Source organism: Bubalus kerabau, chromosome 1 (genome assembly GCF_029407905.1).
Source record: "Bubalus kerabau isolate K-KA32 ecotype Philippines breed swamp buffalo chromosome 1, PCC_UOA_SB_1v2, whole genome shotgun sequence".
Lineage (NCBI taxonomy): Eukaryota > Metazoa > Chordata > Mammalia > Artiodactyla > Bovidae > Bubalus > Bubalus kerabau.
The window spans coordinates 227,416,805-227,436,159 of NC_073624.1; the positions used below are offsets into that span (position 1 = coordinate 227,416,805).

The window sequence follows — 19,355 nt, forward strand, 5'->3', positions numbered from 1 at the left end:
TGATACTCACATTCTGTACCAACTTAAAATGATGCCAATAGACAAAAATTGCTCAAGTAGAACTTACCAGACTGTTAGCTCTTAAAGACCAAGGTTAAAACTTTTTGAGGTTGAACTACAAATTTACAACCGGCACTAACCTTTTCATAGCATGACCTGGCTCCTGAAGAGTTGATGGTTTAAGGTCTTATTGGCCTTGATGATAGAATAAGTGAGCTTTTACTGTCTGTTCAGTTCACTTCAGTCGCTCAGTCGTGTCTGACACTTTGTGACCCCATGAATCACAGCACGCCAGGACTCCCTGTCCATCACCAACTCCCGGAGTTCACTCAGACCCATGTCCATCGAGTCAGTGATGCCATCCAGCCATCCCATCCTCTGTCATCCCCTTCTCCTCCTGCCCCTAATCCCTCCCAGCATCAGAGTCTTTTCCAATGAGTCAACTCTTCACATGAGGTGGTCAAAGTACTGGAGTTTCAGCTTTAGCATCATTCCTTCCAAAGAACACCAAGGACTGATAATCTTTTAGAATGGACTTGTTGGATCTCCTTGCAGTCCAAGGGACTCTCAAGAGTCTTATCCAAAACCACAGTTCAAAAGCATCAATTCTTTGGTGCTCAGCTTTCTTACAGTCCAACTCTCACGTCCATACATGACCAACTGGAAAAACCATAGCCTTGACTAGACGGACCTTTGTTGGCAAAGTAATGTCTCTGCTTTTGAATATGCTATCTAGGTTGGTCATAACTTTCCTTCCAAGGAGTAAGCGTCTTTTAATTTCATGGCTGCCATCACCATCTGCAGTGATTTTGGAGCCAAGAAAAATAAAGTCTGACACTGTTTCCACTGTTTCCCCATCTATTTGCCATGAAGTGATGGGACCAGATGCCATGATCTTAGTTTTCTGAATGTTGAGCTTTTTTGTTTTTAATTTAAATTTATTTATTTTAATTGGAGGCTAATTACTTTACAATATTGTATTGGTTTTGCCATACATCAACATGAATCCACCAAGGGTGTACACGTGTTCCCAATCCTGAACCCTCCCACCTCCCTCCCCATACCATCCCTCTGGATCATCCCACTGCACCAACCCCAAGCATCTTGTATCCTGCATCGAACCCAGACTGCCAATTTGTTTCTTATATGATATTACACATGTTTCAATGCCATTCTCCAAAATCATCCCACCCTCTCCCTCTCCCACAGAGTCCAAAAGACTGTTCTATACATCTGTGTCTCTTTTACTGTCTCACATACAGGGTTATTGTTACCATCTTTCTAAATTCCATATATATGCATTAGTATACTGTATTGGTGTTTTTCTTGTTGAGCTTTAAGCCAACTTTTTCACTCTCCTCTTTCACTTTCATCAAGAAGCTTTTTAGTTCCTCTTCACTTTCTGCCATAAGGGTGGTGTCATCTGCATATCTGAGATGATTGATATTTCTCCTGGCAATCTTGATTCCAGCTTGTGCTTCTTCCAGCCCAGCATTTCTCACGATGTACTCTGCATATAAGTTAAATAAGCAGGGTGACAATATACAGCCTTGACGTACTCCTTTTCCTATTTGGAACCAGTCTGTTGTTCCATGTCCAGTTCTAACTGTTGCTTCCTGACCTGCATACAGGTTTCTCAAGAGGCAGGTCAGGTGGTCTGGTATTCCCATCTCTTTCAGAATTTTCCACAGTTTATTGTAATCCACACAGTCAAAGGTTTGGCATAGTCAATGAAGCAGAAATAGATGTTTTTCTGGAACTCTCTTGATTTTTCGATGATCCAGTGGATGTTGGTAATTTGATCTCTGGTTCCTCTGCCTTTTCTAAAACCAGCTTGAACATCTGGAAGTTCACGGTTCACGTATTGCTAAAGCCTGGCTTGGAGAATTTTGAGCATTACTTTACTAGCATGTGAGATGAGTGCAATTGTGTGGTAGTTTGAGCATTCTTTGGTACCCAATTGCAAATGGCATATATTGTTCATTAATTTATAAAATTCTTATATGCCATTTTTAATTGCCTACAGGCAGTAAAAGCACAATTTTTCTGTCCTCAAGGCCAGTAAGTATGGTCTTAAACCACCCCCCCTCCAGGAGATAGATCATGATATGAAAAGGTTAGTATCAGTTTGTTGTACAGCAGAAACTAGTGTAACTTTGTAAAACATTTATACTCCAATATAAAAAAAAATTTTTTTAAAGAGAGAGGAAAAAAAAAGAATGTACAAAGTAAGCTCCTAACATTCTCTGTGGCCGTCTTCTCTCGCAGGGCACGTGCACATCACAGACTTCAACATTGCCACGATGCTGCCTGGGGAGATGCGGATCACCACTGTGGCCGGCACCAAGCCTTACATGGGTACGGGTCCCCTGAGCTGCCATGGCCACTAAGAGCAAAGCTTTGTTTTCCATTCCTGTGGACACCGTGTACTGGAGGTCCAGTCATCTGTAGGGCCTTGCAGCTAGGAATGACAAGTCCCTCTCGGACTTTACCTGGAGAGCTTCTGATTGCACAGGTCTGAGGTGAACCTCAGGAATCTCCTTTTAGCAAGCATCCAGTCTGATCTTGATTCAGGAGGGTGCAAGGGACTACCTGTAAAGAACGTTAGTTTATGAGTTATTAAGGACAGTTTCTACCTACTTCCTGATGAAGAATATTAATAGTTCATTCAATAAATACCTACTCATTGCCTCTGTTTTTAGGTGCTGGTGATCTTGTAGGGAGCAAAACAGACAAGGTCTCCAACCCTTGGGGCTTACCTTTTAGTGAGAAGAGTTTAAAAAAAGAAAAAAAAAGAATCAGAGAAGTTACGGCAATAAGTGGGATGGTAATAAATGGTTTAAGTATTACTATAACCATGATTTACATACTCCTGCATAAGGATGTAAGTTCACAAAGTACCTTCCCGTTATGATTTTGGTTTTAGGTGTATCATCGCTATAATCCCATGAGCAGTTTGCAGGCAAAATATTTGAACTTGAAATTAAAGGCAAGAGCATTGCCACCTTCTTTCAATATTTCATTGTCTTACTTGCAGAACTAAAGAGGAAAAACAAGTCATCTGTAGGGGAAAATGAGCCTGATTTTATGTGATGTTTGAAAACCTGCAAATTTCCTGGCTTCCAATTATCTTCAGGGGTATTAAGTCCCTTTTGTCACTTTTAAAATAATGGACACATACAATACAGTCTATTTGCTGCCCCAAATCCACAGTACTCAAATGATAAAGAGGAATCTCCAAGCCTGCTGGTCTGAGTTTATTCCCCAGGTTTCCTGGGTTTCCATATTAAGGGCTATTTTCTTGAAGCCAAATCAGAAAATGTGCATCTGGGTTTTCTAGGCCTGGTTTCCATGGTGAGAGGAGTAAAGGAAGATGATCTTTCTTTTCTCTCCCCAGTGATTTTAAATACAATGCCCATATAATTTGATTCTCCTCAAAATTGGCATTTCCAGTCTTTGTCACCACATGGAGCTAAGAAATTGGAATCCAGTCAAGTTTCTCTGCCCTCTCTACCCTCATCCTTATAATTAACAATTACCAATATTTATTGAAAGCCTTGTAGGGATCAGACAATGTGTTAAATGCTTTGCATTCATTGACTCATTTATTTTTCTCAACAACCCTGTGAGGCAAACTGTAATTATCACCATTTTACAATGAGGAGAACAAGAAATAATTTGCTCAAGATCACATGGCTAATAATTGAAAAAGCCTACATTTAAAGCCAGCTCTTTTTGACTTTAGAAATTCAAGCTTCTCCCTAAAAGAAAGATAGAGAGACTTTAAAACATATGTATGTATGATTCTTAAATGGTTGTAAGCCAAATGAGGTAGGCCAAGCTTAAGCTCTCAGAAATATTTCTAGTTTTATTTTTAAAAATGAATATCTGTCAGTACATATCTTCATCCGGAAGTTGTTCTTGCCTTTGATTTTTGGATGGGAATCTTTCTAAGAGATATCAGAGGTGGATGTCTGCTTTCTTTTTTTGAAAGTTATGTTCCCAATAATTTGGTAAAATCTACCTAACAGATATTCACCAGCACTCTTTTTAAAGTGTTTCTGATAATTAGCAATGAACCAGAAAGAAACAAATTCTAAAAAGAAAGAAAACTAGGATGAAATACTGAATGAAATTCATAGGAATATACAATGTGTTCTAACGTAAGATGCTAAACATATTATGCATCAGGTCCTCAGCTCTGGCAATAAGAATATGGACCATCTGCCAGTTCTTAAGTACCTTCACCCAACAAGGAAGTTTTGCTCTTTTGAATTTATCATCTTCTACCTGTATGCTCTTTCCAATCACTCCAATCCTTCCTTCTCCCCTCCCTTGGTCTGTGTGAATGTAATCAGGATCACCTAGAACGTAACCATTTAAAAGATTCATGTTCATCATAAACTAAGTGTTTTTATGTACTAGCAACTACATTCTGTGACTTTTATCAGTAAATCTTAATTATTATAGCTTTATAATACAGTTTAACAGATGCAAGTCCCTTGATCCTTTTTTCAGAAAACCTTTATTATTCACATATTTTACAGAGGAAATTTAGAATCATTTTCACAAATTCCATGAATTATTTCTGTTGCACTAAATTTATATATTAGTTTTGGACCCTTTCTTCATGTCCTGACCAGAATCTACTGTCCAGTTGCTTTAAAATCTGAAAAGCAAACCACATAATGGAAATCCAGATAGCTAATAAATGTATTAAAATGTGGACAGGCTTATTAGTAATCAAGAGAATGCCAATTTAAACCACAAGGGAAGACCATTATGTACTCAATTGATTGGAAAATGTCACAAGGTTAGTTAATGCCAAGTGTGGATAAGGAGGTTGAGCAACGTGAAGTCTCATGCATTGCTGGTCAGAATGTTAATTGATACAACCACCGTGGTAAACAGTTTGATGCCATCTAGTATGTGTGAAGATGAGCAGCCCATCCCCAGCATTTCCCCTCCCAGAAATGTAACCTAAAGATAGATGGACTTAGAAGAATCTTACATGTGCAGGAATATTCATTAGAGCCTTGTTCAAAATAGCCCCGATTGAAAACAACCCAAACGGCTATTAACAATAGGAAACAGGTAAATTACACTGTGTTTGTATAGCTTTGAATGTGAACAAACTATGTGCAGCAAGTTGGAGAAGTTTTATACACGTAATGTTGAGCAAGAAGAGCAAGACACCAAAGAAAACAAGGAGTAAGATTTAACACACACACACAAAACACACATACTCATATGTTATTTATACATATATGTTATACACACATCTCTTATGAAGACATACAAACATAACATCTGTATAACCTATATATTACTAAAATAGGGAAAACTAAGTTGCTGCTTAGAAATGCATAAACAGAGAGTCAATCTATGTAGAAAGGCAAGAAGAAAATTACCAACAGAAATTTGGGATCGTGGTTACTTCTGTGTTTGTAAACAGGACAGGACCCAGTGATGGGGTCAAAATTCTATGTTGTAAGGTTACATGGCCATTTGGTTATAACTGCTCATTAAATTCTTCTTTTATGTTTTATTTACTTTTCTGAATGGAGATATGGAAATATTTTAAAAAACAAACAAAATACTCAATGGTTTTTTGAAGGAAACAGTCCTTCGCCACCTCTATTTGTGTCACCTCAGAGGGAACATTCGATGGAAGCCCTCAGCGTCTCCCTGCTCTGGCTTTTCAGCACTTTGGGGGTTCAAAGAATTACCTATCCATTATGCTTTTGTGGCGGAGAAGGCAATGGCACCCCACTCCAGTACTTTTGCCTAGAAAATCCCATGGACGGAGGAGCCTGGTAGGCTGCAGTCCATGGGGTCGCTAGAGTCAGACACGACTGAGCGACTTCACTTGCACTTTTCACTTTCATGCATTGGAGAAGGAAATGGCAACCCACTCCAGTGTTCTTGCCTGGAGAATCCCAGGGACGGGGGAGCCTGATGGGCTGCCATCTATGGGGTCGCACAGAGTCGGACACGACTGAAGCGACTTAGCCGCAGCAGCAGCATGCTTTTGTGGAGAAGGCAATGGCAACCCACTCCAGTATTCTTGCCTGGAAAATCCCACGGACGGAGAGGCCTGGCAGGCTATGGTCCATGGGGTCGCAAAGAGCTGGACACGACTGAGCAACAACATGCTTTTGTACGTAGCCCTTTTTTCTTAACGTTCTTCCCAAATTCCTCAATTCCTAACCTACTGTGAATATTTATTGAATGAATAAATGCATATTCAAATGTCTTCATGCTGGAATACAGCGTATGTAGGAGAGGATTCTACTCATAAAAACTTCAAGGGTGGTCCAAGACAAGAGAATACACAGCTTTTATAGATGTTTATTCTGTTAGATATTTTCTTAGCACAACGGTCTGTTTATGTCTCAAAGTTCTCTGCAGCTTCTCTGAGATATCTATAACCTGTCACCTGGTGGGACCACATCTGATGACTTGCTATGAGATAATGATAAGGGAGGGCAGAGTTATAGTCTACTGCATCCAGTCTGTGGGGGCACTGTGGGGTCAGGACCATTATCTGCCAACCTTTGTGGGGAGCTGTGACTTGCAGAAAGAATGCAGTGATGCATGAAAGGTGAATTCACCAGGGGATGAAGCCTACTTAGTCCTGCTAAGGGCTTTTACAGTCAAGATCAGTCCTGGCACTGGGATGTCAACATAGTTCCTCTCTAATTGGATGTTGCCCACAGGATTTTACTTGAAATTGAGTGCACCAGGCAGGGCAAACCCATGAGCATTTCCCACATCACGCCAATTTCCTTTGTCCAGAACTTGCACCCTACTACAGGAAGCTTGGGTCAAGTGTGCAGCTTTTGGCTAGCTAAAATTTCTAGTGTTACAGATGTCTGTCCCTCTTGAAGAGTATCTAATTTTTTGAGAACTTCGCAGGTACCAGACACTGTGCTGAGATTTTGGCAGCCATTATCTCATTTAGTTTCTCACCTCTGTAAGAACTGCCTTCTCATGATCCTTGCTGATGATTCTGACGCTCAGCCCACTAACTCAATTAAGGTCATGGTAAGTGGTGAAGGCAGATTTTTGAGCCAGACAGCCTGCATTCACAGCTAAAGTTTGTAGACAGTGCTTGATTGACTGATTGATTCAGTATTGTTCATTCATTTAGCAAGTTTCTATTAAGTGACTCTAAATGGCAGATTGAGTACTGGACAAGCAAGCAGAGAAGAGACCTATCCTTGCTTTCTACATCATTCTCCCCACTCCATCCTTCAGAAGTTAGTTCTATTCTTGGAACAGTGGGTAGAAGGTTCTCAGTGTGTTAGAGAATGTGTACCTGGAGATATCCACTGGAATAAGATTGACTGAGGTTCTGCCTTCCACTGGAGTCAATGGAAAGAATTATTAGAGAAATGGAGATCAAAATTACAATGAGGTACCACTTCACACCCATCTGGATGGCCATCATTAAAAAGTCTACCAATAGCAAATGCTGAGAGGGTGTGGAGAGAGGGGAACCCTCCTACACCGTTGGTGGGAATGTAAATTAGTGCAGCCAATATGGAAAACAGTATGGAGATCTCTTTAAAAACTAACAATAGAATTACCATATGATCCAGCAATCCCACTCCTGGGCATATATCCAGAGAAAACTAATTCAAAAAGATAAGTGCACCCCTGTGTTCATAGCAGCCACTATTCACAATATCCAAGACATGGGAACAGATGAAGGTAAGGAAGATGAGGTCCATATATACAATGGAATATTACTCAGCCATTAAAAAGAATGAAATGCCATTTGCAGCAACATGAATGGACCCAGAGATTATCACACTAGATGAAGTCAGAAAGACAAATATGATATCACTTATATGTGGAATCTAAAAGATGACACTCTTTCACACCTATCTATGAAAGAGGAACAAAATCAGGGACATAGAGAATAGACTGATAGTTGCCAAGGGGGAGATGTGGTGAGGGGAATGGATTGGGAGTTTGAGATCATCAGATGCAAACTGGTAAATATAGACTGGATAAACAACTGGTAGCTCTGCTGGTAAAGAATCTAACTACAATGCAAGAGACCCCAGTTCAATTCCAGAGTCAGGAAGTACCCCTGGAGAAGGGATAGGCTACCCAGTCCAGTTTCTTGAGCTTCCCTGGTGGCTCAGACAGTAAAGAATCCGCCTGCACTGCAGGACACCTGGGTTCGATCCCTGGGCTGGGAAGATCCCCTGAAGGAGGACATGGCAGCCCACTCCAGTATCCTTGCCTGGAGAATCCCCATGGACAGAGCAGCTTGGCGGGCTACAGTCCCAGAGGTTGAAAGAGTAGGACACGACTGAAGCAACTAAGCACAGTGCAGGCAACAAGGTCCTACTGTGCAGCACAGGGAGTTATATCCAGTATCATGTGATAAATCATAATGGAAAAGAATATAAAAATGTATATATATGTATATGACTGAGTTGCTTTGCTGTACAGAAGTAATTAACACAACATTGTAATTCAACTATACTTCAATTTAAAAAAAAAAAAAAAGGAAGAATTATGGAACAGAGAGTCAATGCCCCACGACTGATGTAAAACTATATCACTCTGAGTGCCCCACCCTTTCTCCTCTCGTTTATCCCCAGTATCAGGCTGCAAATGCTACTCTTGCCTCTTCCAGATGACTCCAAACTGGAAAGCCAATCTCCTGTAGTTGGAGCCAAATTCTGAACATTGTTTGCCACAGTAATGCAAATTTATGTCCTGACCACAACCCTTCCAAATCAAGACAACGAAGTAACATCTTCCCAGCCTTCTTGCTTACAGAGTCAACCAGACATCTGAGGCCTGATGGGATCCAGTTTTTAATAGGCACATGTTCTAAGTCAAGGAAGAATTTGTCCGTTAAGGCCTGTGGATGCTTGTGTGTGTTGGTGATGAATGAGAAAGACTATAAAATTAGAAAATTTGCCTACAGTGAGCAATCTAGCAATGGATGATAAACACCCTAAAAGTGTTTATACCCTGTTCCCTGGTAATTTGCCTTTGAAGGAACATGTGTGAAGATAGATTTGTTAATGTCTCAGGGAGCAAAGCAGGCTTCCCAGGTGGCTCAGTGGTAAAGAATCCGCCTGCCCATGCAGGAGATGCAGGTTCGATCCCTGGATTGGGAAGATGCCCTGGAGGAGAAAATGGCAACCCACTCCAATATTTTTGCCTGGAGAATCCTATGGACAGAGTAGCCAGGCAGGCTACAGTCCATAGGGTTACAAAGAGTCGGACACGACTGAACATGCACAATTCAATCGGAGTAAAACTAACTCTTCTGTGTTTTTCAGCACCTGAGATGTTCAACTGCAGAAGAGAAGCAGGCTATTCCTTTGCTGTTGACTGGTGGTCACTGGGAGTGACAGCATATGAGCTGCTGAGAGGCCGGGTACAGTAGAATTACATTTATCTTTGATTACTCTTCCAGTAAGTTTCATTTTTACAGTGAAAGGATTGAATTTTTTTTTTTTGGCTAAAAATCAAGTAGTTTGTTTCTGAGATGAAATCAATTCTGCCATGTGATGCTGGTTGCATCCCTTGGGGTTTCTGCCCATAATTAATTCACTCTTCTACATATGGGACCAAGAATGTGAGTTGACATTAAATTATGCAGATAAAATTAAATGAATTATAGGGAAATTATTAACTCCCAGAGAGGGAAAATCAATACACCTCATGCCCTATCTTGTATAAATATATTTGTTTGTTTAAAGAAAATCATTTTGCAGTTACAGTCTAGGGGTTTGATTCAGACACACTTCCCCAAAGGGAATGTGAATTATTAATCCAACACAATTCATGCCCTGTCTTGTCGGATTTCTGTCTTTCATTTGGCTCTCGAGTTCTGGGCTCAGTGGCAAATTAGAATAGCTTCCTTTTAAAAGTAACATTTCTTAAACTCAGAAAATGCCTAATTTTGCTAAGAAGAGATTTTTTTTCCTCCCTCCCATATTATTGTACCTCCTGGTAGTTCCCTGTGATTGGATGTAACTGAGAATGTATTAACAGCATTAGTTTCATTTTTCTTTTCTTCTTTTGCTTAAGAAAGGTAAAAGCAAGTGACTATTAGGTTGCTGAATTTGTATCTACATATATGTTATCAGCTATAGTGAATGTTACACTTATATTTGTTGTGCTTGTTGTTCAGTCCCTAAGTCGTGTCTGACTCTGCGACCCCATGGACTGCAGCACACCAGGCTCCTCTGCCCTCTGCTGTCTCCTAGAGTTTGCTCAAATCCATGTCCACTGAGTTGGTGATGCTATCTAACCATCTCATCTTCTGCGCCTCCTTTTCCTTTTCCTTATTCAGCTCATAACTAAAAGTGTGTACGCTTTTACCAGCCTCTCTCTATTTTCTCCACCCTCAATCCTTGGCAATTATACTGTTCTACTGTTTCTATCAGCTTGACTTTTTTCCCCAAAGATCCCATATAAATGATATCATGCAGTATTTGTCTTCTCTGTCTGACTTATTTCACTTTGCATATTGGACACAAGGTCTATCTATGTTGTTACAAACATCAGGATTTCCTTCTTTCTTATGGCTGAATAATATTCCATTACTCATATATATTGTATGTGAATATGTATTTTATATGTAATGCTCCATTATTCTTTTATAATTATCCATATCTCCTGCAATGCAGGAGACGTGGGTTCAATCCCTGGGTTGGAAAGACCCCTAGAGAAGGAAGGGCAACCCACTCCAGTATTCTTGCCTGGAGAGACCCATGGACAGAGGAGCCTGGTGGGCTACAGTCCAAATGGTTGCAAAGAGTCAGACATGATTGAGTGACTTAACACACATATAATGAATATTATGTGTAAATATGTGTACTTAGTCATGTCCAAATATTTGTGGCCTCGTGGACTGTAGCCTGCCAGGCTCCTCTGTCCATGGAATTTTTCAGGCAAGAACACTGAAACAGGTTTCCATTTCCTACTCCAGGGGATCTTCCCGACACAAGGATTGAACCTGTGTCTGCCGTGTCTCCTGCACGGGCAGGCGGGTTCTTTACCACTTGCACCACTTGGGAAGCCCCATATAAATATATATATGTGTATAAATATATATATATATATTACATATACACATATCTTTATTAATCTGTTAGTGGACATTTAGGTTGTTTTGGTGTCTTGGCTGCTGTGAATAATGCTTCAATGAACATGGCAATGCAGAGTCTCTTTTGTAAAGCACAAATCTTACTTTTCGTAGTGAGGAAAAAATGTTGCTCCCTAATTCCTCACACGCATATACCCTTCATCTGCCTTAGCAACCCTCCCCTCCTCCCCACACTCTTCAGACGCCTTAGCTGGTCACACTTTGCTCTTTAGTACCAGGTTAACTTTTCAGATTTTGCTTCAGTATGAACAATACTGACTCTTCGCAAACTCACTTCAGCCTCTTTGGACTTCCTCATCTCTCGAGGCATCCCTCAAAGGTCTTCCTCGCATTCCTTTGCCTATAAAGATATTTCCTAAGATAAACTATGTTTTTTTTTTAAATAACTCTTTGAGTAAGTTTGGAAATCGCTAAATTAAGTTTGAATAAAGTTCAGGAGGTGTCTAAACTGTAGAACTTTTCAGAATCCATACATTTCATGTAGGTTGTTCATTTTTAACAAAGGACAGACTTGGACTGTCTCAAATTTCTTTTGCAGGGAAAGCCTTTCTCCAGGTCTTTCCATATCAGATCCTACCCATTCTTTAGGGACCTCAACAACACAGCTTCTTCTCTGAAGAAACTTTCTCTGCTCTCTCTAGCTAAAGTGATCTGTGTATCTTCCAAATACTTATGTACTTTCTCTCTCTTTTATATGGATATTCCCTGGTGGCTCAAACAGTGAAGAGTCTGCCTGCAGTATGGGAGACCCTGCAGTGTTTGATTCCTGGGTTGGGAAGATCTCCTGGAGAAGGAAATGGCAACCCACTCCAGTATTCTTGCCTGGAAAATTCCATGGAGAGAGGAGCCTGGCAGGCTATGCAAAGAGTTGGACACGACTGAGCAATTTCACTACTCTCTTATAACCCTTCTGAATTTAAAATTATTGAAAAATTATAGAAAAGCAGAAAAATAAAGGTAGAAGTCAACCACATCCTCTAAAGCAAAGTCTCAGTTAAGAAATTAAACCCTCCTTTGACCTTCCAAATCTCATCTTTCAGAGTGTATTCACTTCCAAATCTTTTCTGCTTTTCTAAGGATAGTCTATTTTTACATACATGCACATACACATTGTTATTGTTGTTTCAGTAAAAATAAAATTATGCTTTAACCTTTCTGTTGAGACTTTTTTCACTTAAGATGAAATGTAGAACTCTCTGTATCAGAACACCTAAATCTATTTTCTGTTTTAGGATTAAAGCCATTTCACAAATGTATTGCCCTTGTACATTTTTCTAGCTATATCAATTTTTATGTTTTCAATCTCTTCTATATTATTAGAATATACATTTATTAAAGGTGAAGCCAGTGTTTTATATAGTTTAGTATTATCCACAGTATTTAGCTGTAAATAGGTACCTGACAAATGTTTGTTGAATGTATGGGGGAATAAGTCAATACAAATCAATTCTGACATATTCTGGGAGAGAATCACCAAGGAGGCTATATGTAATTATGTTTCAAAATATAGCCAACTCAAAGAAATGAAAAAGCAACATTTAATTACAACTAGCAACACAAATAAACCACAGAAGAAAGGTGCTAAACAGTCATTCCCTCCACATGGACAAATTGTGATTTACAGAAAAATACATGCTTCGAGGGCTTCCCTGGTGGCTTGGACAGTAAAGAATCCACCTGCAATGTGAGAGACCTGGGTTCAATCCCTGTGTTGGGACAATCCCCTGGAGAAGTATGTAAAAGTCTACCCACTCCAGTATTCTGGCCTAGAGAATTCCATGGACTGTATAGTCCACGGGGTTGCAAAGAGTTGGACATGACGGAGCGAGTTTCACTTTCATATGCTTCAAAGGGGAATGTGCCTGAAACATCCCTGTAGTGTAAGAGCCTGACCATGGTCTTGATGAACGGGTCCCTTAGCCCTTAAGGTGCTTTGTCATCTCTCTGCGTCCCAGCTCACATTGTGAAGGCAAGGTCCACATCTTCTCTAGTCTTGTAAAACCCATAGTATTAGCTTATGATAGGGACATATGTTGTTTTGCACTAATTGTACATCCTTGGCTGAAGCTCTTTTGCTTTTGTACTCCTAAAATAAGACTAGAATCACAACACTTTGTGCCATCTAACATTTTGCCCTTTCCATCTTGTTTATTCTTTATATTCTCATTCTTAATTTATATGCTGCCCTGGAATTGTCTGCTATATCCTGTCATTGTACACTGTAATTTTTCTTTATATCACTGTATCCCATTGATTTCTGTGTTAATGTGTATATACATCTGTACTGCTACTGCTGCTGCTAAGTCACTTCAGTTGTGTCTGACTCTGTGCGACCCCATAGACAGCAGCCCACCAGGCTCCCCCGTCCCTGGGATTCTCCAGGCAAGAACACTGGAGTGGGTTGCCATTTCCTTCTCCAATGCATGAAAGTGAAAAGTGAAAGTGAAGTCACTCAGTCATCCGACTCTTAGTGACCCCATGGACTGCGGCCTACCAGGCTCCTCCATCCATAGGATTTTCCAAGCAAGAGTACTGGAGTGGGGTGCCATTGCCTTCTCTGATATCTGTATAGTCTCTGTAATTATTCATGGCTTCAATGAGTAGACTATAGGCTCTACCAGTGTGGAAATCCCATCTGTCCTGTCTTCATTGTATCCCCAGTGCCCAACAGAGGTGCTGGAACATTACAGGCATTCATTCAATATTTGATAAGTGAATAAATACACAGTTCTGGTTGTTGATGGCTTAATGTGGATTTTAAAATTTAGAACTAGAAAAATAGGTTATTGTATAAGACAAAGGCAATTAGACTATTTGGAACAAGTGGACAGACCACGAGGATTTAAAAATATATATATTGAATTCAGCCCTATGGCCTTCTAAAATAAAAGAAAAAATGCAGCATAATGTTAAGCCATTTGCTTATAGCATTGTCAGTTAATTTATTAGTTTATCAAAGCATTTTGTGTATTTAGATGTCTCAGAATTAGGTTTAGAAATATAAGTGGACTGAAAAAGAAAATTTTAAAAAAGAAAAAAATATATATACCCACACATATAACCCCGGAAGCTTGAGTGTGTCAACTTGCCCTAGCTCTGAATGGTAAACATGTGGTGAATCACAGGTAGTGACCCACAGTGCCCTTGGCTTGCAAACAGTAAATAAACATTGATGATGTTGATAAGGTACACTCTTTTTCTGGTATTGAGTTACAAGGGTTATTTCCACTCTGTCATTACTGAAGCAGATGAATTAATTATGGTCATTTATTCAGTCCTGAGGAAAGAAAGTATGTGGCAGGTGTTTTTAAACCTCACATAAAAAAATAAAGTTTGGCCAAGCTCCCTTTTAGGGAGTCAGACCTAGCACTTCCTGGTTCCCTGGGTAACAGGTGTTGACATGGCATGTTTAGAATTAAGACTTCCTTCACATCACCTTTCTTGATGACTCATCTTCCTATTCATTATCTACATTTGTTGGGTTGGCCAAAAAGTTCACTCAGGTTTTTCTATGAGATTGTTTGGAAAAACCTGAATGAACCTTTTGTCCAACTCAATATATCCACCATTCTTTTTACCTTTGTTTCAATAATAATATCTCTCCTGTATTGTGTCTAATATATATCAGTCACTCTATTGAGAACTTTACATGTATCATGTCATTTAATTTTCCCAACAATCCTCTAAGGTGGCTCATTTTACAGAAGAAGGAATTGAAACTAAAATTGACTGATTCAGTTTAACACTCAAATCCTTTTGCCTTCAAAGCTCAAACATTTAATTACATTATATGACCTTCATATACTTCATATACCTCAAATACAGATATCAACAAGGAAAAAATTAAACTCTTTCATTTCTCCCAATTTATCAGTCCATGGTCATTGTGCCTTGAAAGAACCAGGCACATGATAAAGGTACATAGCCATAGTCACTGTCCTATTGTTGGTTAATCTAATGTGAAATTTTTGTTCATGCAACAAACATATAATGAGCACTTACTAAGTGCTATGTCCCAAAGGCAAAAAATGCGAATATGGTATGGAAATGGCAACCCACTCCAGTATTCTTGCCTAGAGAATCCTGTGGATGGAGGAGCCTGTGGGCTGCTTTCCATAGGGTCGCACAGAGTCGGACATGACTGCAGCAACTTAGCATGCATGCATGCATTGGAGAAGGAAATGGCAACCCACTCCAGTATTCTTGCCTGGAGAATCCCAGGGACAGAGGAGCCTGGTGGGCTGCCTTCTATGGGGTCGCACTGAATCAGACGCAACTGAAGCGACTTACCACCAGCAGCAGCTAGCTGTAAGTAGCTCCCTTCACATAGAGAATCCCAGGGCGAATCCTTTATGAAACAGAAATCAGTATTGGTAAAGGTTGCCCTCTAGTGGACATCTGTGAAAATTACTAACAAATTACTTTGATTTCTTTCCTCCAAGTTAAAATTACAGCAGAGTCTGGCTCTCTTGAAACTAAAAATACTTTTGCCTCATCATAAAATTCTCCACCCAACTACACAGAACTAGCAGCTCATTGCATTTGGAGCAGGTGTTGAAGTCTTCTGTGTAACCTTCCAACCTGAACTTTGTCCTTATGATTCAAACAAGTAAAAAGAGGTGTGTGTCTGGTAAAACTCTGAATCTCTTTATAATCAGCACTTAAGTAATAATTTTTAAAACTTTTGTTTACTGAGCACTGGGCTTCTCTGGTGGCTCAGATGGTAAAGAACCCTCCTGCAACGCAGAAGACCCAGGTTTGATCCCTGGGTTGGGATGATCCCCAGGAGAAGGGAATGACAACCCACTCCCAGAATTCTTGCCTGGCAAATTCCACGGACAGAGGAGCCGGGCAGGCTACAGTCCACAGGGTAGCAGAGTCTGACATGACTGAGCAACTAACGCTACACACTGTTCAGTATTTTAGGTAAATACTTCTCTAAGTTAACCATATAAGACAGTTCCAAATTGACATCTCAGAGGTGGATTTAGCTCACAAAAAAGTTTCTTTTACCCAGAGGGATTACCAGCTTTTAAGAAGTTGGAGGTTTCGTGAGAAACTGTAGTCTTACTGTATCTTTTTAAAAAGCAGGAAATGTGGCAACCATGTACTGTGTCTGCATACGGCAACAAAACAATCAGCTGAAGGGGATTAGAAAATCCTATTGATATTTTATTGGTTGAAAATTTAGCTTGGAAACATTTACAAAGCAGTGTTTTTCCTTTTACCCTATGAAAATGAAGACTCTCACTTCTCTCTTTTAAGAGACCGTATCATATTCGCTCCAGTACTTCCAGCAAGGAAATTGCACACATGTTTGAGACAGCGCTAGTGACTTACCCTTCTGCCTGGTCACAGGAGATGGTATCCCTTCTTAAAAAGGTAAGAAGGACGAATGCATGACAAAAGGAAGTAATAAAAAGAAGCAGGCGATCTGGTTTGAAATTTAAGTTACAGGGCCTTCCCTGGATGTCCAGTGTGGTGTTTTTTTTTAATATAAATTTATTTATTTTAACTGGAAGCTAATTACTTTACAATATTGTATTGGTTTTGCTATACATTGACATGAATCCACCATAGGTGTACATGTGTTCCCCATCCTGAAACCCCCTCCCACCTCCCTCCCCATACCATCCCTCTGGGTCATCCCAGTGCACCAGCCCCAGGCATCCTGTATCATGCATCGAACCTGGACTGGTGATTGGTTTCACATATGCTAATATACATGTTTCAATGCCAATTTCCCAAATCATCCCACCCTTGCCCTCTCCCACAGAGTCCAAAAGACTGTTCTATACATCTGTGTCTCTTTTGATGTCTCTCATATGGGGTTATCGTTACCATCTTTCTAAATTCCATATATATGCATTAGTATACTGTATTGGTGTTTTTCTTTCTGGCTTACTTCACTCTGTATAATAGGCTCCAGTTTCATCCACCTCATTAAAACTGATTCAAATGTATTCTTTTTAATGGCTGAGTAATACTCCATTCTGTATATGTACCACAGCTTTCTTATCCATTCGTCTGCTGATGGACATCTAGGTTGCTTCCATGTCCTGGCTATTATAAACAGTGCTGCGATGAACATTGGGGTACACATGTCTTTCAATTCTAGTTTCCTCGGCATATATGCCCAGCAGTGGGATTGCTGAGTCATATGGCAGTTCTCTTTCCAGTTTTTTAAGGAATCTCCACACTGTTCTCTATAGTGGCTGTACTAGTGGAGAAAAGGGAACCCTCTTACACTGTTGGTGGGAATGCAAATGTCCAGTGTTGTTAAGACTTTGCCTTCCAATGCAGAGGTTGGGAGTTCAAGCTTTGGCCAGGGAACTAAGATCCCATATGCCTTACCACCAAAAAACCAAAACGTAAAGAACAAAAGCAATATTGTAACAAATTCAATGAAGAATTAAAAAAAACAAAACAGTCTACATCAAAACAAAAAAATGGTTATGATACTGGAGGCCATCATAATAATATATGTTTCTGGAGTGGGTTTTGCAGCTAACAGATTTCAAATACCTGGCTTCATTAATAAGGCAATGCACATGTCCTCTTGAATGTCTCAAAAGACATTTCAAATTCCATGTGCCCCGAATGGAATTCTTGAACTCTGTATTTCCTGGACTTTGTCCAGTGTTCCCTCGCTCAGTCACTGGCCTCTCCATCCACCCACTTATACAAGGCAGAACCAGAGATCACTCATCATCCTCATATCTAGTCCATCACCACGTTCTGTCATCTGACCTTTTGAATCTGACACTTGTCTCCCTCTCCCCTGCTATCTTCTTCCCAGATCTACTGCCATCAAGTTTTGTTTGCCCTGCACACTTTTAAACACACTCCATTCTGTTCTCCGCTCTGCCCCACAAGGACCTATTCAAAGCACAGGTCATTGTTTTCCTACTGTTCTTAGGATAAAGATCAAAATAATTTGTATGGTGTAAAGGTTCTAACTACCCCTCGAGTCTTATTTTGGACTTTTGTCCCCCTTTTGAAGACACACAAACTGCTTTGTGCTTCCTTTTCCCTTCTCTTTCCCTTCCCTGACCTCACTCTCATACACCAGTCTCTCAGCACAGGCCTCTGCATGGGCTAGTCTCCTGCCTAGAACACTGCTCCCATCCCCAGTTCTCCTGGCTCCCTCCTTTAGATTATTACTACTCAATGTGATTCAGTAAGTGATCCAAGTACATTAATTACTCCCCACCAGCTCTATAACAAAACATAGAAATTGAGAGAAGTATTAAAAAAAACTTGTATAGCAGTTTTGATATAGCAGTATAGCAGTTTTGTACAGCAGTTTGATACTGCTGATGCCTCAAAGCACATGGTCAGTGGACTCCTCTCACTGAACAGGGTGCCAGCCTATGTGGTGCTGTCAAGCTCAAATCACTGGTTGCACCCAGTGTAGAGTTTCGTACTAGCCACACACAATAACACCACATATTGGTTTCAGTGGGTTGGAAATTAAACCAAAGAGAAATATCTAGCCCTTCTGCATAGTTTGAGAAACACAGCTTTAGATCTCAGCTCAAATCTCCCTTCTTCAGGGAGCCTCCCTCTATTGTCAGCTCACACAAGCATGAACTTCCCTTCATCATATTTTTCACAATTTGAAATTACACATTGCGCATGTGTGACTCTTGGGTTAATACCATTGCTCTCAAGCTGCACGAGGGAAGGACCACATCTGACTTGTTCACCATAGTGTCTTCAGCACCTAACACACAGCCTGACAAGTGATAAAATTTGGAATTTGAACTAATGAGGTCCAATGATTTTCATCAGATTTTTCAACGTACCCATGTTCACCAGGAAAATTAAGGATAATTGAGGCAGAATCTCAATCATGTGTATTATGTAAAAGAAAAATGAGGAGCCCAAGAGGATGAATTTGCCTTTTTTCTGAAGAGAGAAAACTTCACAGGTTGTAGCTGGTCAAGGAAAAGAGCTTTGTGGACTAAGACTTCAAAACCTATGTCTATTGTCTCTGGGTCAAGTGTTCTGTTTTCCAATAGGGATAACTGCTGTTGGCGATGTCAAAAATAAAGACTAGGGGCAGAGGTCATTTTCCATAAGCAAATTTTCCCTAGTTCCAAGACAGCCTTCTCACCCCAGAATTGCACCCTGATGACCCACAGTGATCACCTTCAGGTCCATTCTCTAGTGGAGCTGCTCCTTCCCATCCGAACCACAGGAC

The 19,355-nt window shown here is 40.2% G+C and overlaps 1 protein-coding gene across 1 annotated transcript in view; it reads left to right on the top strand.

Moving 5' to 3' along the window:
• STK32A (serine/threonine kinase 32A) overlaps positions 1-19,355 on the top strand; it is a 125,620-nt gene that overhangs the window by 94,852 nt on the left and 11,413 nt on the right. The window contains exons 6-8 of the mRNA XM_055550890.1: positions 2,269-2,358; positions 9,315-9,412; positions 16,415-16,531. Coding sequence (XP_055406865.1) covers positions 2,269-2,358; positions 9,315-9,412; positions 16,415-16,531 — 305 coding nt within the window. The remainder of the gene's footprint in view (positions 1-2,268; positions 2,359-9,314; positions 9,413-16,414; positions 16,532-19,355) is intronic.